Here is a 17,797-nt window from a genome sequence, read left to right as displayed (position 1 = left end):
AGGTAAAGTGCACATGCTGGCCTTGGAAAACAAGGCATCAATGATCTGGGAGATGCACTTATGGGAATCAGACTGAGAGGTCCTTGAGATGTCACCAACAGATCCCTGGATGGAGCTGGATGAGAAGAAATCCAGGGCTGTGGTGCTCCCTTTTGGACCTCTTAAAGGAGGATTTCTTCCAGGAGGCTGCAGATTTCAGCAATGTCCTGCTGTGAAAGCTTGAATGTCCTGAGGCACTGTTGCTCTGTCATGTTGAGGGAGCTCAATCTCTGTCGACCCCGTGCTGCTGTTACTGCCTCCTTTGAGCTGCATCTCTCTATCCACCCCTTGTTATTTGGAGTGACATGTGGCTGCAGAGAAGCAGCTGCTGTTGGTGTTGTATACTGCCCCTGGTTTCCTTGCTATTGATGTGGGACCTGGTGCTGTTGCTACTCTCTTAGTTGTGAGTGTGTTTCTGGTGCTGCTGATGATGATGCTTTTGCTGCTCCTGTTGATCGTCAACACAGTCCATGCTACTACTGCCCTAAATTATTCCATGCTGCAGTGAAGGCTGACAGCAAGGAAGTTGAGATTAAATTGAGTATACTTCAAGGCAGTTGAAAGTACTTCCAAAAAGTTGGAAATGACCCTGGTGAATTCAGAACTAATCCTGCAAGCCTTTCACTGAGGCTGGCCACAAGCTTTGAATTTTTACCCTTTGAAGCTTTCCCAGTGCATCAGTTTCATTCATTCAATGAGACTCCACGGTGCTCTCACAATTTTAGCCCTGGCGAGTTCCACATAACTCAGGAGGCCCATGAACTAGCAATTAAAGCTTGAATGCTGGAATAAATTTACAGTTAATTGCCTTGTGAGGGACTGAAACCTCACACTGTATATTTTTAGAAAATATATATAGACTCCCCATGGCTATTTCTAAATTTTTTAAAAACTTACCAAGGATCCTTAAAATGACTGAAACCGTCTTGTCTGTGACCCCAGAACAAAAGAAGCCACTTTGCAGTTTCAGAAATCTCACACCCAGTTATCTCTGGGGATTGCATAGCCCAATTTCAAAGGGAGCTACATTAAAGGCCTTTTGTCTTTGATAACCCATGCTTGCCAGTGGAGGCGGAACGTCTACTAAGACAATGGCCTCTCAAACATTCCTTTTAACCCATAATGGCAGTCCAGAAGACCAAGCTGAATTCCAGACCATGGATACACATCCTTTGTCATAGATGGTGGAGAGGTGGGAGTCATGTGACATGGGCCTATGGCTTGTGGAACAAGTAATATTGCTGAACTACATAGCTCAGAATGTTGTTTACTATCTAACTAGCAACCTCACAGAAAAGGAGCTCTGCCCAGGTTGAACACCAAGCCCATCTACATTTCTTCTGCTGGAAACTCTGTACCATTACCTACAAGACTGATTCTTCCCTGCGTGCCTATCTCATCGTGCGCAGTCAACACCTCTGTAAAAGTGAATTATACAGCATTGGTTTTCAGCCCATTGACCTCCGTGAAGAAATACCTCATTGGACTTTGATTCTGGACTCTGCACCCACGTGAACCAATTTTTATTTTCTCTGTGGTCTCGGCACTGTAAAACCTTTTCTTTATCCCTCTTTTACTGTATGAATGCAAAGGGAGGGGACATTGCACACCCTCCATTTGCGTTTTGAATGTGTGCAAATAAACTAACGGTTTGGGTTCAAACTATCTTGAGTTTTATGTGGGGTTATTAATAGAAAATTGGATCACATCATAGCTGCTTCCTCCCATATTTGGAAGGAGATCCACCAACCTACCTACATTAATCAATACCTAGGTATTTGGAGCCAACCCTCCTAGGTGAAGCAAAACCCATTAATCCTCCCTGCCCGCACACCCCTCCACCAACCCCTCCAATCAGCCTTACATAATCCCTACTGCCTACACACTAACCACCAAATATTGTTTTGGGCTTTAGTCACCAGAACCCAGTCTACCTTCTCTTCTACTCCTACATCCCAATCCTCTAAGTAAACATCACCTAGCTTATTGTAACAAAGCTCCCATCTCTCTAAATCCTCTCCATCTCCCTTCCTTCCTACTCCTTCCTCTTCTCTTTCCTGTCTTTCACATCTCTCTCTCTCGCGGTCTCACTCTCTGGCTCGCTCTCTCTATCCTCCCTTAATGTCTGGCACAGCTCAGCGGGTAATGGTCTCACCTCTAAGCTAGAAGATCATGGGTTCAAGCCCCACTCCAGAGACATGAATACATGAACCTACCTGCCTCTTAGGACATTAAAGATCCCTTAGGACTATTTGAAGAGCAATAGGAGAGTTCTCCCTGTGTTCTTGCTGATGTTTATATCTCAATCAACTGCCAAAACAGATTATCTGATTGTTGTCATATTGTGGATCCAAGCTGTGTCCAAATTGGCTGCCACATTTCCATATATTACAACACTTGAAAACAACTTCAATTGCTGTGAAGCACCTTGGGATATCTTAAGGATGTGAAAATTATTATAGCATGCAAGTTCCCACTCCGTCATTCTCTCTTACTCTTCCTTTCCTGTCCCCTTCCTAGTTCAAGCCAATTACTCCCCACTCTCTAACTTTGCTTTACTTGAATATTGCACTTGGTCTTGACTCCCTATCTGCATCACCACAGCACTTACATAAATATGAATTTAAAGTACATGTGACAAAACTGCCATATGTGGAAAAAAATTGCAGTAAAAATGTAGTGTGTGAATGGGAATCATAAGTTAAAGGGGATATTTACTCAAGCATCATCTTATTCCAATGGAAACAAAACTGCTGATTTACGGGGGGGTGGTGGTCGTGGGGGAGGGCAGGAGGTTGCATTGACATTGTGCTCCTTGCATATATGACTACAGAGATTTAAAGAGCAATCATTGTAAAGAGGGAGGGATGGAGAGCAATGACAATACATTTACACATTAAATGAGAAGTCAATGAGCACCATGAGAACATCCCCAGCCAAAGTTCATGGAAACAATCAGACATGTAAGATGTGGCGCACACAAGTATACACGAATGGACAGGATATTGTAATAATGAAAACGTGCAGACATAAGTAAGAGTAGATGGTTAGTAATGCATCATAGCTTTTTAATCCAATCAACAACATACATTTCATTTTTTTTATTTGTTCATGGGATGTAGGTGTCATTGACTAGGCCAGCGTTTATTGCCCATCCCTAATTGCTCTGTTCAATGGGGTATTTAAGAGTCAACCACATTGCTGTGGGTTTGGAGTCATGTGTAGGCCAGACCAGGTAAGGACGGCAGATTCCCTTCCTTCCCTAAAGGTCATTAGTGAACCAGATGGTTTTTTTACGACAATTGGCAATGATTTTATGGTCATCAGCAAACTTTTAATTCCAGATTTTTAATCTGCCATAGCGGGATACCCTGGTCCCCACCACCTCCCCAATGCATAAGTCAAAGCTGACTCTAAAAGTTGCTTCTGCTTTTTTCTGTTCTCAAATGTTTAGCCCAAACTGAGTTTAGCGCTATTTTTCATAAAGTATATGGTTTATGGCTACATAAACAAGTTTCAGACAAGCTGAGTGATGGTCCCAAATGCTTTTTTTATACTTTGCTAATTTAGTTTACAGTGGAGTCACCTTTGATGCAAAACGGGCAAGTCCACTTAACAAAGTATTTCATTATTTAGAGCCATAATAATGTTATTTATGGACTGTACAGATGGATGTTTGAACTCATGACAAATTTATCACTGCAATTGCATTCCTGCCAAGATAAGCTCAACAATACAGAATTTTCCTTCCAGCTGATGTTTGTTGCAGTCACAAAATGAGTTAAGTATTCCCTTTATCCAAATATTTTTGGTACATAAAACACATTACAACCGCACATACTGGCTCTATCTGGCAACAGTATGCATTAGTGCCTATATATGCTCAAGAGCCAATATAGTTAACCAATCTATAACAGCAGCTATTCATTATGTAATTAAATGGTAACACTTAGATCTCTTTAGGTCTAGTTCTATTCCATTATAACAGCCAGAAACAAGCAAAAATCTAATCACGGAGTTTCAGTACAAAGGCAATAAAGCAGCAACTTAAGATAATATTGAAAATCATACCCAGCCTAGTTGTAAAATGTTTCTTGCAATCAAATTTCCAGGAGGCTGATTCTCAGTTGAATTCGAAGCTGGAACAGGTTGGGGGGATGCTTCTCCCACTTTCAAGGTATTTATTACCTTGGCTGCTTAGATGACTCGCAGACAGGGCCCAGGAGAGAGGGATGCAAATGGTGCGAATCACTGGGGCCTGTGCCTTCCAGAAGGCCCAGGCTCAGGCAGCACCACCCCTCTGTCGAATGGCTGCCTCATATCTCAGTGTGCTCACACGCAAGCAGCGGGGGGCACTCCACTCCGCGACAAAGTTCTTTAGTATAAGAGGTTATTGGAGCTAGAATCCAAGTCCACAAGGTCATTTGTTTTGACAGGCAGAGTGCACTCTGGATGATGTCATCCACCCTTGGCTGTGGTCTTGTCCTCCTCCGCAGGCGCCAATCCAATAAAAGGCTACAGATGTCAAGATGGTGGAGTGGGTCGGGGAGGCCAGGAGAAGTGGCAGTAGCAGCAACCCTGAGGCCTGGGGCAGCTGCAGTGGCAGACAGGGTGGGGGATTCATAGAGGAAGGGTGCCTTGCCACCTTAACAACAACCTTCAGACTCCCCGCCTGCAATAAAATCTCTAAACTGCCTGGGCTCGTGGGGAGAGAGTGAGTGTGAGAGAGAGTGATTGTAAGAATAAGTGAGTGGAAGAATGAGTATGAGACCAAGTGTGAGAGCGAGCGTGAGTGAGTCTGAGTGAGTGAGTGTGAGAGTGAGGGAGTGTGTGAGAGTGAGTGAACCCTGAGACTTGGAGTGAGCCAGACACACACACACACACACACACTCAGAGGTTTCTCAGTGCAGCAACACACATATGCACACCCTCCCCCTCCTTCTCTTCCTCCTTCTACAAAAACCTATTCACCTGCCAGGCCAGGAGAGGAGGAAACCATAGCTGAAAGGCAACCTGTTTCTGACCCCCACTTTTGTTTGAATTCCACCGAGGCCAGTTCAGAGTGTGCACCATTAGAGACGAACACAAGGTCAGTGTTAGTTAAACATGACTCCTTAGATCAGTCATGGTCCCTTCCCCCTTCGCTGGTGGCAGGGCCTAGGGACCTAGTCTGTCTCTCTCTAGCTCTGCTTCTTAAGCTAAAAAGACAAAAGAGATTTCATTCGTTAGCTCTGCTGCTTGGCACCATTTAATAGTCATTTTTATTAATTACTCATTTTTTTAAATTATCAATTTATTGCTTTGACATAGATTTTTTTTGCTGAGCAAATTGTTTATGTTTTCTTCATACCATAATTTCTTTTTGAAATTCATGTTTAATGTTGTGCCAAACCATATTTCAGGCAGTGGCTGGTGCATTTCTTGCTGAAGGGGAATGAGACGCTCACAAGAAGTCTGATTGCTTTTTGAAGGGCTGGCAAAAGGGTTTTTTTTGTGCTCCAAAAGAAACAGGAAGTGTTTGAAATGCTCAGCACATCTGGCAGCATCTGTGCAGAGAGAAACAGAGATCAGTGCCTCTTTGACAGAACTAATGGCAGATTGTGGACCTGAAGCATTGACTCTCTTTCTCTCTCCACAGATGCTGCCTGGCCTGTATTTTCTGTTTATATTTCAGATTTCCAGTATCTGCACTACTTTGCTCCCGTTATACACTCCATGCTGGGCATTTGTAAGTGTGGTTAGGTTCAATTTAAAATTAGAAAATATGTATCACTCAATGCTAAGTATATTTTTTCCCTTAACAAAGCCTACTTGTGCGGATGGAAATAGCACATGATTGCAGGTGAATAAGTTTATGCTAATTTACTAGGAGGTTTTGTCATTTTTAAACTTGAAAATGAAACCAGGAGTTATGCGCCAATAGAATATGCCACTGTTAGTTCAGGATATTCTCAATTGTACAAGGGATTGTTGTTTGCAGCGCTTTTAAGGTTCAAGTCTTTTGGATGTTGCTGTCTGGATATTGCATAGGGCCAGGTTCAACGAAGCAGAGCTGGTTGCATAAGATGAACTACCAAGTTGTGTGTAATTGTCTGATAAAGCCACAGTTGTAAAGTGTATCAGACTGAAACCTGAACTTTCGATAGGTTTTATAAATAGAGGCATTGAGCAGAATTTTGCTGTTGATGGGCGGGTGGGCCTAACCAACTTGGCGGTGGGCGGCCGCCACCATTTTAAGTGGGCGGATCAATTAAGGCCCACCCAGTGTGTCACCTGATGGGAAGCGCTGCTTCCTGTGTAGGCGGGGGGGGGATTCCCCAATTGCCAGAATGCGTTCTTTCGCACGTGCACACGAACGAGCGCACATCTGCCCTGAGGCAAAGTGCTGCCTCAGGGAGATCACTGAAACTCTGTGAAACTGTAAAAATAGAAAAATTTAAAAATCATTAACATGGCTCCCTCATGTTAAAATGTCACACGAGATGGGACATGTTAGTGAAGAACACAAATACTTTATTAAAAGTTTTTAAATTCGATATCAAACCTCATCCCACCACTGTAAAAAAATCACTTACCTGCCTGCCCGTTGGGCCCATGCGCCGACCCGAAGTTCACACGGGTCCCTCAAAATCCTGGTCGATTGGAGAGTTAATGGCCTTAACAAGGCTTTTAATTAATGGCGGGCACGCGCCCCACTGCATAACTTACCCGCTGACCGAAATATCGCGATGCCGCGCGCTGACGTCAGGACGCTCACATGGCATTTTAAGCGCTGGCGCGCAGACTCCACCACCTACACCCCAGCCAGAAGATTCTGCCCATTGAGTATTAAAGCCAAGAGGTTTTGCTAAACCTAAATAAAACAGTCTGCACCTGAAGGATGTGAGGAGGAGGGTTAAAAGAGGTGGATAAGCGGCTAGAAAAAGGCAAAGCATCAGGGCCCATGATTTCTCTCCCTGGCCCTCCTCACAGTTGGTTCGATGGTTTGCTGATGGAACTTTGTCTCCGCAGATCAGTTTCTTGCTGTTATTTTAAAAGCAGACAACAAAATGGCTTCCTCACCATATGAATTGTACGATTCAAAGTCCTTTTTCCAATAGGGGGTGGGTGGGTTCATTACACATCCTGTGTGGTGGCTTTCACATTTTGAGAGATTGAGACAACTTTTGCCATTGTATCTGAATGACCCATTTAATTTGAAATCACCCCTTTGAATTAGTTTCAGAAAAAGGCATTGAGTTAACCTCAGTCTGGACAATTCCTTTTGTTCCCTCTGGAGACAGGTGTTGCAGACAGGAAGAGGGTCAGTTGAAGTAGCACTGATTTTTTCCTCTCACCACTCGTTCGTAAACAAAAAGGTTTTTGATTTGTTTCTTTTTCGTTATAAGTGGTGGCATGTTTCCCAACCCCTTGGTTTTTGTGTGATCCAATGTCTACTAATAATGCCATAGCAAACTCAAGATAGGCCGAACTCAAAGAGTTAGTTTATCGCACATATTCAAAAACAGTAAAAAGGAGGGTCCGCAATTTCTCCCTCCGCACTTATACAGTAAAGAGAGGGATAGACCAGTACAAAGGCCATGGAGCTGGTTGCATAATATAAATGACCCAGTTGTGTGTAATTATTTGACAAAGCCATGCTTGTAAAGTATATCATACTGAAATTTGAACTTTTGATGGGTTTTATAAATAGAGACATGAAGTACTCTAAAGAAGAGTCATACAGGCTCAAAATGTTAATTCTGGGCAGAACTTTCCTGTTGGCTTGCGGGGGCGGGACCTGCACACTGACACATAAATTGACGCGCGATGACGTCGGGCGAGCGCCCTGACATCCCTGCGCGCCATCGCGATATTTCGTTGGGAGGCACGCAATGATATCCAATGTGCACCCGCCATTAATTAGTGGGCCACGTAAGGCCCTTGAGGTGCCAATTGACAGCAATTTTCCAGTGCCTGTGCAATCTTCAGGTAGGCGCAGGGGCGCAACGGGCAGGCAGGTAGGACACATTTGTATAAACCTCATCCACGGGCAGGATAAGAGGGCTCAGTGAGATCGCGAGTGTGCTCTGTCAAATATTGAGACACGTTATCAGGCACCAGCTGAGAATGTGCCTGGTCCTCTACAGTCCTCTGACTGCTGGCGCCATGGGCAGTCTCTGTCTCTGCCAGCTTCTCCAGCGACTGTGAAGTGCCCTCACCACACTGCCCCGGGACACTAGCCGATGTTCTAATTCCCACTGAGGTGCTAGTATATGCGCTGGTGCATGCCTGGCAGAGATGATGTGACGCTGGTGAGTCCGTGACCTCAGGGCCCTGCACTACTGATGCTGAAAGGAAGAAGGACATTGGATCAGTTAACGTGGAGATAATGTTAATTTGCATCCTTGTCCCCCAGATTATTATGCACTAATCCTTCCATAAGTACTGGTCAAGCCATGTTGCAAACTTCAATCACTGAACATTCAGCACCGCCATGGCTGTTTGAAGAACAATGGTGACCTCACTGCTGGGCATATATACCTGCCTGTGGCACTCCAGCCTCACTGACACCGGGGGACCTGGGCGCATGGCGTCTCTCCAAACCTAGGGCCTCCTGCCCAAAGCGGCTGAGAATCGCCAACTGGGCCAGCCCTCCAGCAGTTCTCACCCACTTGGTGGCATTATATGCATTCGTCTCCTGAAAATGAGAGTAGAGCATTGATTAGTGCTACTTGTACCTGGACTCTCTTCACGGATGGCCCACCCCAACCAGAGTGGGACATGGCAGGGCTCCAGTGCCTCCTCACCCCGCTGCTGCAGAACACACACACAAAGATGCTAGGCCTGTGCCCCCCACCCCGAAGTGGCAAAAGTTGAATCTGATTGTGGTTTTGTGATGGTGATTTTGAAATGTTTTGTAATGTTCTTCCAGATATTTAATGAATAAAGTGTATTTTTTAAAAAAAAAATCTGCTGGTCCACCCAGCGAAGGACACATGCCATCAATGATTCAATGCAGTCAATACACTCAGATCTGGGGGGGCGGGAGGGGACACCAGGGGGGAAAGCCTACCTGCTGGATTAAGTGACCAATGCCAACATGGTACTCACCCTCCCCAAGCTCAACAGGTCGTTGAAGCATTTGCGACCCTGGATCCAGGGGTTGCCGCATCACGTTGTGGGAGCTCACGATCTCCGCCACCTCCTCCCAGGCATGTTTGGTCATGTGGGAGGGACCTCTTCCTCCAGTATGAGCACCTCCCACCATGCTGCCGCTTCTTTGAGGAGGGCAGCAAGGCAATCATCAGATAAATGAGGGACACAGTGCCCCCCTGCCCTACCCTCCTGCCTGGCCTACTTACTAGCAGTGCTTTGGGGAGCCCTTCCACTGGCCAAGATTCAGATCCTTTGACAGGCTGTAGCAGCTTTTTAAAACAGGCTGCCGGGTTGCCAATGGACCCAACAGTCATTGCAGTCCCACCGCCGCCCACCCACTCCCGCTGACCTCAAGACCCATGATTCACGTTGGGTGGGCCTTAATTGGCCCACCCACGTAAAATGGCAGCGCGGACCCGCACTGCCTGCCCGACAGGCAGAAAATTCTGCCCTCTGTTTCTCTCCATAGCTGCTGGCAGACCTGCTGAGTTTTTCCAGCATTTTCTGTTTTTATTACAGAGAAAACAAATATTGATTCACATGAGTTCCAGAGTCCAGAATCGGGTTTTCCTCCACAATGTTCGACGGGCTGAAAACTGGTGTTGTAAAATTCACTTTTCCAGTGCTGTTGACTTCACAAGATGAAATGGGCATGTGAAAATGAATCAGTTTTTGTAGGGGATGGTGCAGAATTTCCAGCAGGGTCAGTGTAGATGGGGCCTGGTGTCCAACCTGGCCACAGCTTCTATTGTGTGGCCTGATAGTCCGATGTTAAAGCAGCAGACTGGGCTTGCAGCCCAGGAAGGCAATTTAACCTGTGCAACAAGCCAGAGTCTTAAGTCATGTGACCTTAACTCTTCACAATATCTTCAAGAAAGGATGTTTATTCAGGGTCTGGAAATTCTCTTTGTGTTCCAGGCTGATAACATCTGAGCCATTATGGGTTGAAAGAGGTACTAGTTTTTGAGGGTCTGGTGTTTGGGAAGTCATTGTCTCCATAGACTCTCTGATTCAGCTAGCAGGCCTGGTTTATCAAATACAAATGGCCTTCGTGTAGCTCCCTTTGAAGGTGGGTTGTGCAGTCCCCAGGTGGTCTGTTAGTAGCTCCTCAGAAATAACGGGGTGGACATTTCTGAAACTGCCAAGTGGCTTCTTTTGGTCTGGAACTCACAAACAATAACTCACAGACAGATGGTCAGCCATCTTAATAGCCTTTGTTCAGCCAAAAATTAAGAAATAGCCGTGAGAATATTTTCATAAAAATATACAGTGTTAGTTCTGTTTCATCACACAGGAATCTGTTTCAATCCACAAAAGAGGTCAGGTGAACCTTGAGCAGCCATCTTTTTGCAGCCTTTTTGTGGTTAGTTTTGAAATATAAAAATTGGTTTGAAATTCAGAATATACTGAAATATGACAATACGGTAGACTGGCAGAAAGTGGATATATGATTTGCAGTCTGCCTTCACAATTTCCACATCAGTTATACAGCAAAAACATGAAGAATATGGAAGGAAAATTTCTTCTGTTAGCCAACACCTAAGAAGATTTTTGCATTGGCATTTCTATAGTGAAATTGTAAATACATTCTAAAGGAATATTTTTACAATTTTGTTAGAATTGGTGCCAGGTTTGGGGCAGAACAGCAGCTGCAATAGTTTAGATTACAGTTTAAATTCTTTTAGTGAGGCCAATAGGAATTTACGTGGTCTCCCGGATTCCACAACAATAATCTGGAATGCTGTTAATTGACGTGCATGTGAAATAATTCTACGTTTATTGAAGAAAAAAGACTTTCATTTAAACAACACCTTTCACAATCATAGGATGTTTCAAAGCATGTTACAGCCAATTAAGTACTTTTGAACTGCTGTCGGAAACTTGACAGCCTATTTGCACACAGGAAGCTCCCGCAAATAAAAATGAGATAATGACCAGAACACCTGTTTAAGTTAACTATTTTAACAATAGAAATGTATATTGACAACACAGAAACAAAGTTTTCTATCATAAGTGGTCTGCTGTTTGGTGGAACAATTCCTGAATTATCTTTCTTTCTGTCCAGGACCTATGGGCTTACCTGGAATTAGTATAGATGGAAACCCGGGAAAGCCTGGTGCACCTGGAAAAGCTGGAGTTCCTGGAAAATTTGGAAGAGCTGGACCTCCAGGCCCACCTGGGACATGTCAACCATCTCTATGTTATGGAGCAATAGTAGGAAGAGATCCCTTTAGAAAAGGACCAAGCTATTGAAGGTTTATCATTGTATGAATAAACCTGGAGCAAGTTTACGGTGGATATTACTCAATCTGGTGCTTATTTTTTTTTAAACCCTAAAAAAAGCCTCAGGACAATTTACATGAGAGAACCTATGTTCTGCATTATCAGCCAACTTTTACTTAGGCATTTCTAAAATAAGAACAATATCAACTACTTATAAGTGGATCATTAGCTACGTATATGATGCTATTTTCATTCCATTTTTCTTTCATTCACATGAGTTCTATTTGTCATTTAGTGCTATGCTAAGAGATGGAGAGGTCAGACATTGTAATGTGTATTATTGAGTTTGCTGTACAACATGCTTTGATCTGGTAGTATCTGTTATTTCATTAAAACCATGATCACTTCTTTAGTGTGATATACTTCTTTATATATGTTAGCAAATTGAATCAAATAAAATAATGTTCCAACTGATATCAACAAATGTAAAGATGATCCAAAGAATACATTCTGTGATTTATTTGCAAAGTCTCATATGTACTCCATTTGAGATATATATTTAAAACAAAAAAGAGAGAAAAGTTACCGAAGCTTTTCGTCTTCCACGCACCAGGCCAAAGCAAGAATGCCAAATTTCAAATGATCACAATTTATCCTACAGGTGAAAAGGGTGCTGATTGGTTGGCAAGTCGACTCTGATTGGCCGAGGCATTGCATTTAGAGTCAACTTGCCAACCAATCAGCACCCTTTTCGCCTGTAGGATAAATTGTGATCATTTGAAATTTGGCATTCTTGCTTTGGCCTGGTGCGTGGAAGACGAAAAGCTTCGGTAACTTTTCTCTCTTTTTTGTTTTAAATATATATCTCAAATGGAGTACATATGAGACTTTGCAAATAAATCACAGAATGTATTCTTTGGATCATCTTTACGTTTGTTGATATCAATTGGAACATTATTTTATTTGTTTCAATTTGCTAACATATATAAAGTATATCACGCTAAAGAAGTGATCATGGTTTTAATGAAATAACAGATACTACCAGATCAAAGCATGTTGTACAGCAAACTCAATGATTTATAAGATGAAAGGTTTTGGCAACATGTCTCCCTTTTCAGCAATATTCAAGTTCTGTATGACCAAGTGACTGCTTATACATAATACAGTCACAACTTAATTCTTTTAATTTGCAGTTTATCTGGAAATTACTTCTAAGAATATTAAAGTCAAAAAAGAAAACCAACTCAAGAAAGTATAGTCTTGTTTAGAAACTTGTCCTGTTTCTCCCCAGTCTTTATTTGGCAGGTTTTCTATACCTTTGTGAATTCTTATTTAAAATTCATTTTGTAGGTTATTAAAATTAAACTAGAATTATGCATATGGTAAGATTTAATTTTATTGGGCTGCTTTATTACTGTTTTCGGATTACTATATTTGTCATGATTTTGCATACTGGTACTCTTTGCATGGAACTTCTGCCAAGAGACTTGCAGAGGGAGAGATGGTTCCACTCTCAGTTGATGAACAATAAATATTAGTGTACAATTTAGTTAAATAAAACTGTATGAAGATTTATTTACCATAACATTAACCCACATATCATACATTTCTGTAGTAGTTTTCAGCAGGGTATAAGGCAATAATTAATAGTCCAGACATCTCAATTTGGAAATAAAAATACATCTGTAAATTTATCATTTTTCACTAACAATAGGTACTAAATTCAAGATGCATTATAAAATAAATCTGGAGGCATCAAAATTAAAATGAACTGCTTTGTGTCTTCCACTGACTGCCGTAAATGAAGTAATGTGTACAATATTTTAATTATTAATGTTTATTGTAAGACCTAAGGATTAATGCATTTTTGCTTTAAAAAAATATGGAAATAAAAATCAATTGTTAGTGAAATTGTAGCTGTGTTTTTTTACTCACTCTTGGGCATCTCACTGGCAAAATAAAATATGAGAGATGTTCCATATATGAAATAAAAACTGAAAATGTTGGAAATACTCAGCAGGTCAGGCAGCATCTCTGAAGAGAAAAACGGAAATTTAATGTAGGCGATAGGGTTCTCATCTGCCAGCTGGAGAACCAGAGAGAGCCCTAAGTCACCTACTTTTGGGAAGGCCCGCCGAATTAAGTGTGAATCAGGCACTTAAATGGGCAATGGCAGACCATCCCCTTGATCAAGGACCCTAGGGGTATAAATCCCTGAGTGAATGCCAGCTCTAATTTCCCATTTAAGGGCCTCAATTGGCAGGGCGTGAAGGCTGTCATATGCCTTCCCACCCCAGACTTACCAGGGCAGAGGTGGGAAGGCAGCAGGGAACCCACCCAGCACCTTCCTGCCTGATGACATGACCCCCTCCCCCACCACCAAACTCACCTTAGGCGAGGACATTAAATTTCAGCCAACGTTCAAACAGACCGGAAATGTTAACTCGGTGTTTTCTCTCCAAGGATGCTTCTTGACTGCTGAGCAGTTCCAGCATTTTCAGTTTTTATTATCAAAGGCAAAGCTCTTGTTTAGTATCCATCTCTAGGTGCCTAGAGGAGGTGGCGATGGACCTTTTTCTTGAATCATTGGAGCAACTTTGATACAAATTAGTGTTTTGCCAGGCCACTTCAGTTAAGAGTCAATCGTGATGATGTGGGACTGGTGTTGAATATTGACCAGACCAGGAAAGAATGAAAACATAATATTTTGTAAACATTTTTGGTACATTTCCCAATGCCATCTTCTATTCTATTTAAATACAAGTGCCAGGGATAGTGGGGATACTATCTTATTTTATAACAAGTTAATCATCATATTATTCTTAAAAGAGTACATTTCTTAAATTTTCATATTTTGTTTAGGTTAATTCTGGATCTTAACATCTACTGTGTCAATTTACATATTTATTTAAGCAGTACTTGCACGGTTCTGCACTGTGGTCAGTTAGAATTTCAGCAGTCTAAAGGTAAATGTGCTAACATTCCCAAAAAACCTTAAATGCGATTCAAGGGTGAAACACCAGATATAGAGAAATAGACTTCTGTTTCATCCAGACATTAAGAAAATGTTTGTATCTTATATTACTCAACTCTTTGCAACTTTATTCAGCACTAGAAATTGTAGGGTGGAACTTTCACAGCAGGTGGGTGTAAAACAGACTGTATTCACCCTACCTCATTGAAGTCAGTGGAAGGGATGATCAGGGGATATGTGTAATGCGCATTCGATTACTACTACCCTTTTTACACCACTGCCAAAGTTCTATCTGTATTTTTGACAAAATCTTGTCACTGATCCACTATTCTAAATACATGGGGGAGAATTTTCCCCATGTCGGTCAGGAGTGGGCATGGGGGGGCAGGAGCCAATTGCCGTCCACGATTGGCTCCCCAGCGTGACGCACAGCCAATAGCACTCAGCGCTACCTGTGTGGGCGGGGGAAAGAGGGAAAGTCGGAACCTGCACTCTTTCGCGCAAGAGCACAGGAATCTCCCTGAGGCACAGAGCTACCTCAGGGAGATTAAATACATATTGAAATGTTTGAATAAAGAAACATAGGGCAGAATTTTCCCATTGGCACGTGGGGGCGGGCCCCCCCACGCACACACGTAAAATGACACATGGTGACGTCGGGCGAGCATCCCGACGTCACCACACACCATCGCGAAACTTTGTTGGGTGGGCGTGCGATGCTCTCTGGTGCGTACTCGCCATTAATTAACAGGCCACTTAAGGCCCTTGAGGCGCTGATTGACTGTGATTTTTCGGCGCCCATGCAATCTTCAGGTCGGTGCATGGGTGCAACGGACAGGCAGGAAGGAAACATATTTGTATAAACCTCATCCACAGGCAGGATAAGAGGGCTCAGTGGGGTCGCAAGTGTGCTCTGAAAAATATTGATTTTTCAAAGTTACTGAAACTTGCCTGTGTGATCTGCAATACTTGAAAACGCACACCAGCTGCTTCGTCTGGACTCAACCTTCAGTTCAGCACTCTGCAATGAAGAATCTTATTTAGGCCTGCAGGTTTCAGAAAACTTTCCCATAGCCTGGGAATAGGAGTGGAACTCTCCACTGGAGGCACCTCCTCTGAGGAGGAAGGGAGGGCTAAAAAGGGGAGGAGGCCAGGAGTGCACATTCAGCCTCCAGGGGAGCCACTTTTGGGAGGTCAGGTGCGGCATAACGGGTGCAGGGCCAAGAGACAGTCCAAGGCAAAAGGAACCACAGAAGACGCCACTATACTGCTGCTAGGGTATACAAGTGGCGAAGCAGCTACCTCAACATATCTGAGGTGCAGTGCCAAAGGAGGCTCCATCTGTCAAGGGAGACAGTCAACTATATCTGTCAGATGATTGGGCCTGAGATCTCCATGAACTGTGTGGGTGGACACCCCATGCCAGTGGCTCTAAAGGTCACAGCTGCCCTCAACTTCTATGCCTCTGTCTACTTCCAGGATTCAGTGGGCGATCTTTGCGGTGTCTCCCAATCAGCTATCCACACTTGTTTTAAGCAGGTCACAGACGCTCTGTTCAGGCATGCATTGACTTTCATCCTCTACCATTGAGACCAAGCAAGCCAGAAACAGTGAGCAAGAGACTTTGCGGCCATTGCTGGCTTCCCCTGCGTCCAGGGTGCAATTGACTGCACACAAGTGGCCATCAAGGCGCCAGCAGGTGAGCCCGGTGCCTTTGTCAATAGGAAGGGCTTCCACTCCATGAACGTGCAGATAGTGTGTGATCACAAGATGCTGATCCTCAGGTCTGTGCAAGGTACCCAGGCAGCTCCCATGATGCCTACATCCTCGGACACTCCCAGGTGCCGGAACTCTTCGGTGCTCCAGTCTGGCTTGATGGATGGCTGCTGGGTGACAAGAGCTATCCCCTCAGAAGGTGGCTCATGACACCTCTCTGCCATTCAAGAACAGAAGCTGAGCAGCGGTACAATAGGGGACAGGGCACCACAAGCGCTGTGGTGGAGAGAGCCATTGGTCTTCTCGAGATGTGCTTCCGATGCCTGGACCACTCAGGGGGTGCACTCCAGTACCCCCCAGATCGTGTCTCAGTGATAGTGGTTGCATGCTGCACTCTCCACAATCTTTAGCTGGAAAGGGGCGATGCAATGGATGATGAAGACATCGACACAGTGGCTGCGGCTGCACACGATGACTCCAGCAGTGATTCCGAGGATGAGCACCTACAGGGAAATGCTGAGGGGGTAGATGCTGACCCGGGCATATTCCAAGGAGGCAGGGACACCCGGGAGGCTTTAATCCAACGAGCCTTCAGCTAGGACACCACATATGGACCTCCAGTACAAGCCTGGGCTGTATGCTCCATTTTCGAGACCTAAGTGCACAATCTGCCTGGTTAGGAACATTAACTAAGGCCCTTGTTAATAAGGCTGAATGTCCCACAAAACACTCATTACATTATTGGAAACCATCCATCTGCAGAACAAAAGAGGCAACCTCAGTCATGGTGACATGTCTGAATTTAGAATTGCAACCAAAGAAACTTAATGAAACGAAATGTCAAAGGTGTTAAAAATCACACCAATTCATAATAACCTCATTGCGAGCAACACAAAAGCACCAGTGATAAACCCGTGGTGTGCCTAAGGTGCCTTATGTTTACATTTTCGGGTGCTACGTCTTGGTGCTGACCCCTCACTGGGAGCGGCATCTGAGACAGCCTGCTCACTCTGCTGTCCTGTTGGCCTCGATGACCTTGGTCGTCCTTTGGCTCATGGAGCCTGTGATGGCCCCGCCTGGGAGAGAGCTGCCAGTTCCACAGCTGGCATCTCCCCAGTCATCGCAGCTTGACCGGATGCAATGGTCACTGGCAGAGGGGCAGAGGAGCTGCAGCCCTCATCCAGAGCAACCTGAGAGGAACCCACAGAGACGAAAGGCAGCTGCTGTGCCGATGTGAGGTCGCTTCAGACCTCCCTGCTGGATGGGCACCGAGCTGGGAAACTTGGTGCCCAGACCATCTCCCACACTGGCAATGACCAGCTGAGGTCAATGCCAATGTGAGGGCTTGCTGATCAGAGCAGATCCCCAGGAAGCCCTGATTGGTCTCTTGGAGGAACCTCTCCATGAGAGTCGCCACTCTCTCCATGGAGGACACATGGCGCTCAGACATGAGGCTCATTTCTTTGGTGATAATCCTCGTGCACTCCTCCACCACGGACACCAAGCCAAGCAAAACCTCATTTATATCTCCCAGGTGCTCCTGCACACCCGGCCGCATTTTCTGCATTTGCTGTGTTGTGGATGACTCCAGAGGCATATCATCAGGCACCAACTGAGCATGTGCCTGGTCCCCTGCAGACCTCTGACTGCTGGCGCCATGGGCACTCTCTGTCTCTTCCAGCTCCTCCAGCGACTGTGAAGTGCCCT

At 44.4% G+C, this 17,797-nt stretch overlaps 1 protein-coding gene across 2 annotated transcripts in view; it reads left to right on the top strand.

The window, feature by feature from the left end:
- The window catches only part of LOC121278460 (collagen alpha-1(XXI) chain-like), a 468,271-nt gene extending 456,486 nt beyond the window's left edge, over positions 1-11,785 (top strand). For both annotated transcript variants that reach the window (XM_041188910.1, XM_041188909.1), the window contains one exon: positions 11,243-11,785. In XM_041188910.1, coding sequence (XP_041044844.1) covers positions 11,243-11,430 — 188 coding nt within the window. In that variant the 3' untranslated portion in view covers positions 11,431-11,785. The remainder of the gene's footprint in view (positions 1-11,242) is intronic.
- Positions 11,786-17,797: the final 6,012 nt, after the last annotated feature.

The sequence above is a fragment of the Carcharodon carcharias genome, chromosome 5 (genome assembly GCF_017639515.1).
Source record: "Carcharodon carcharias isolate sCarCar2 chromosome 5, sCarCar2.pri, whole genome shotgun sequence".
Taxonomy (NCBI): Eukaryota; Metazoa; Chordata; class Chondrichthyes; order Lamniformes; family Lamnidae; genus Carcharodon; species Carcharodon carcharias.
This window is presented reverse-complemented; position numbering and strand designations above follow the sequence as displayed.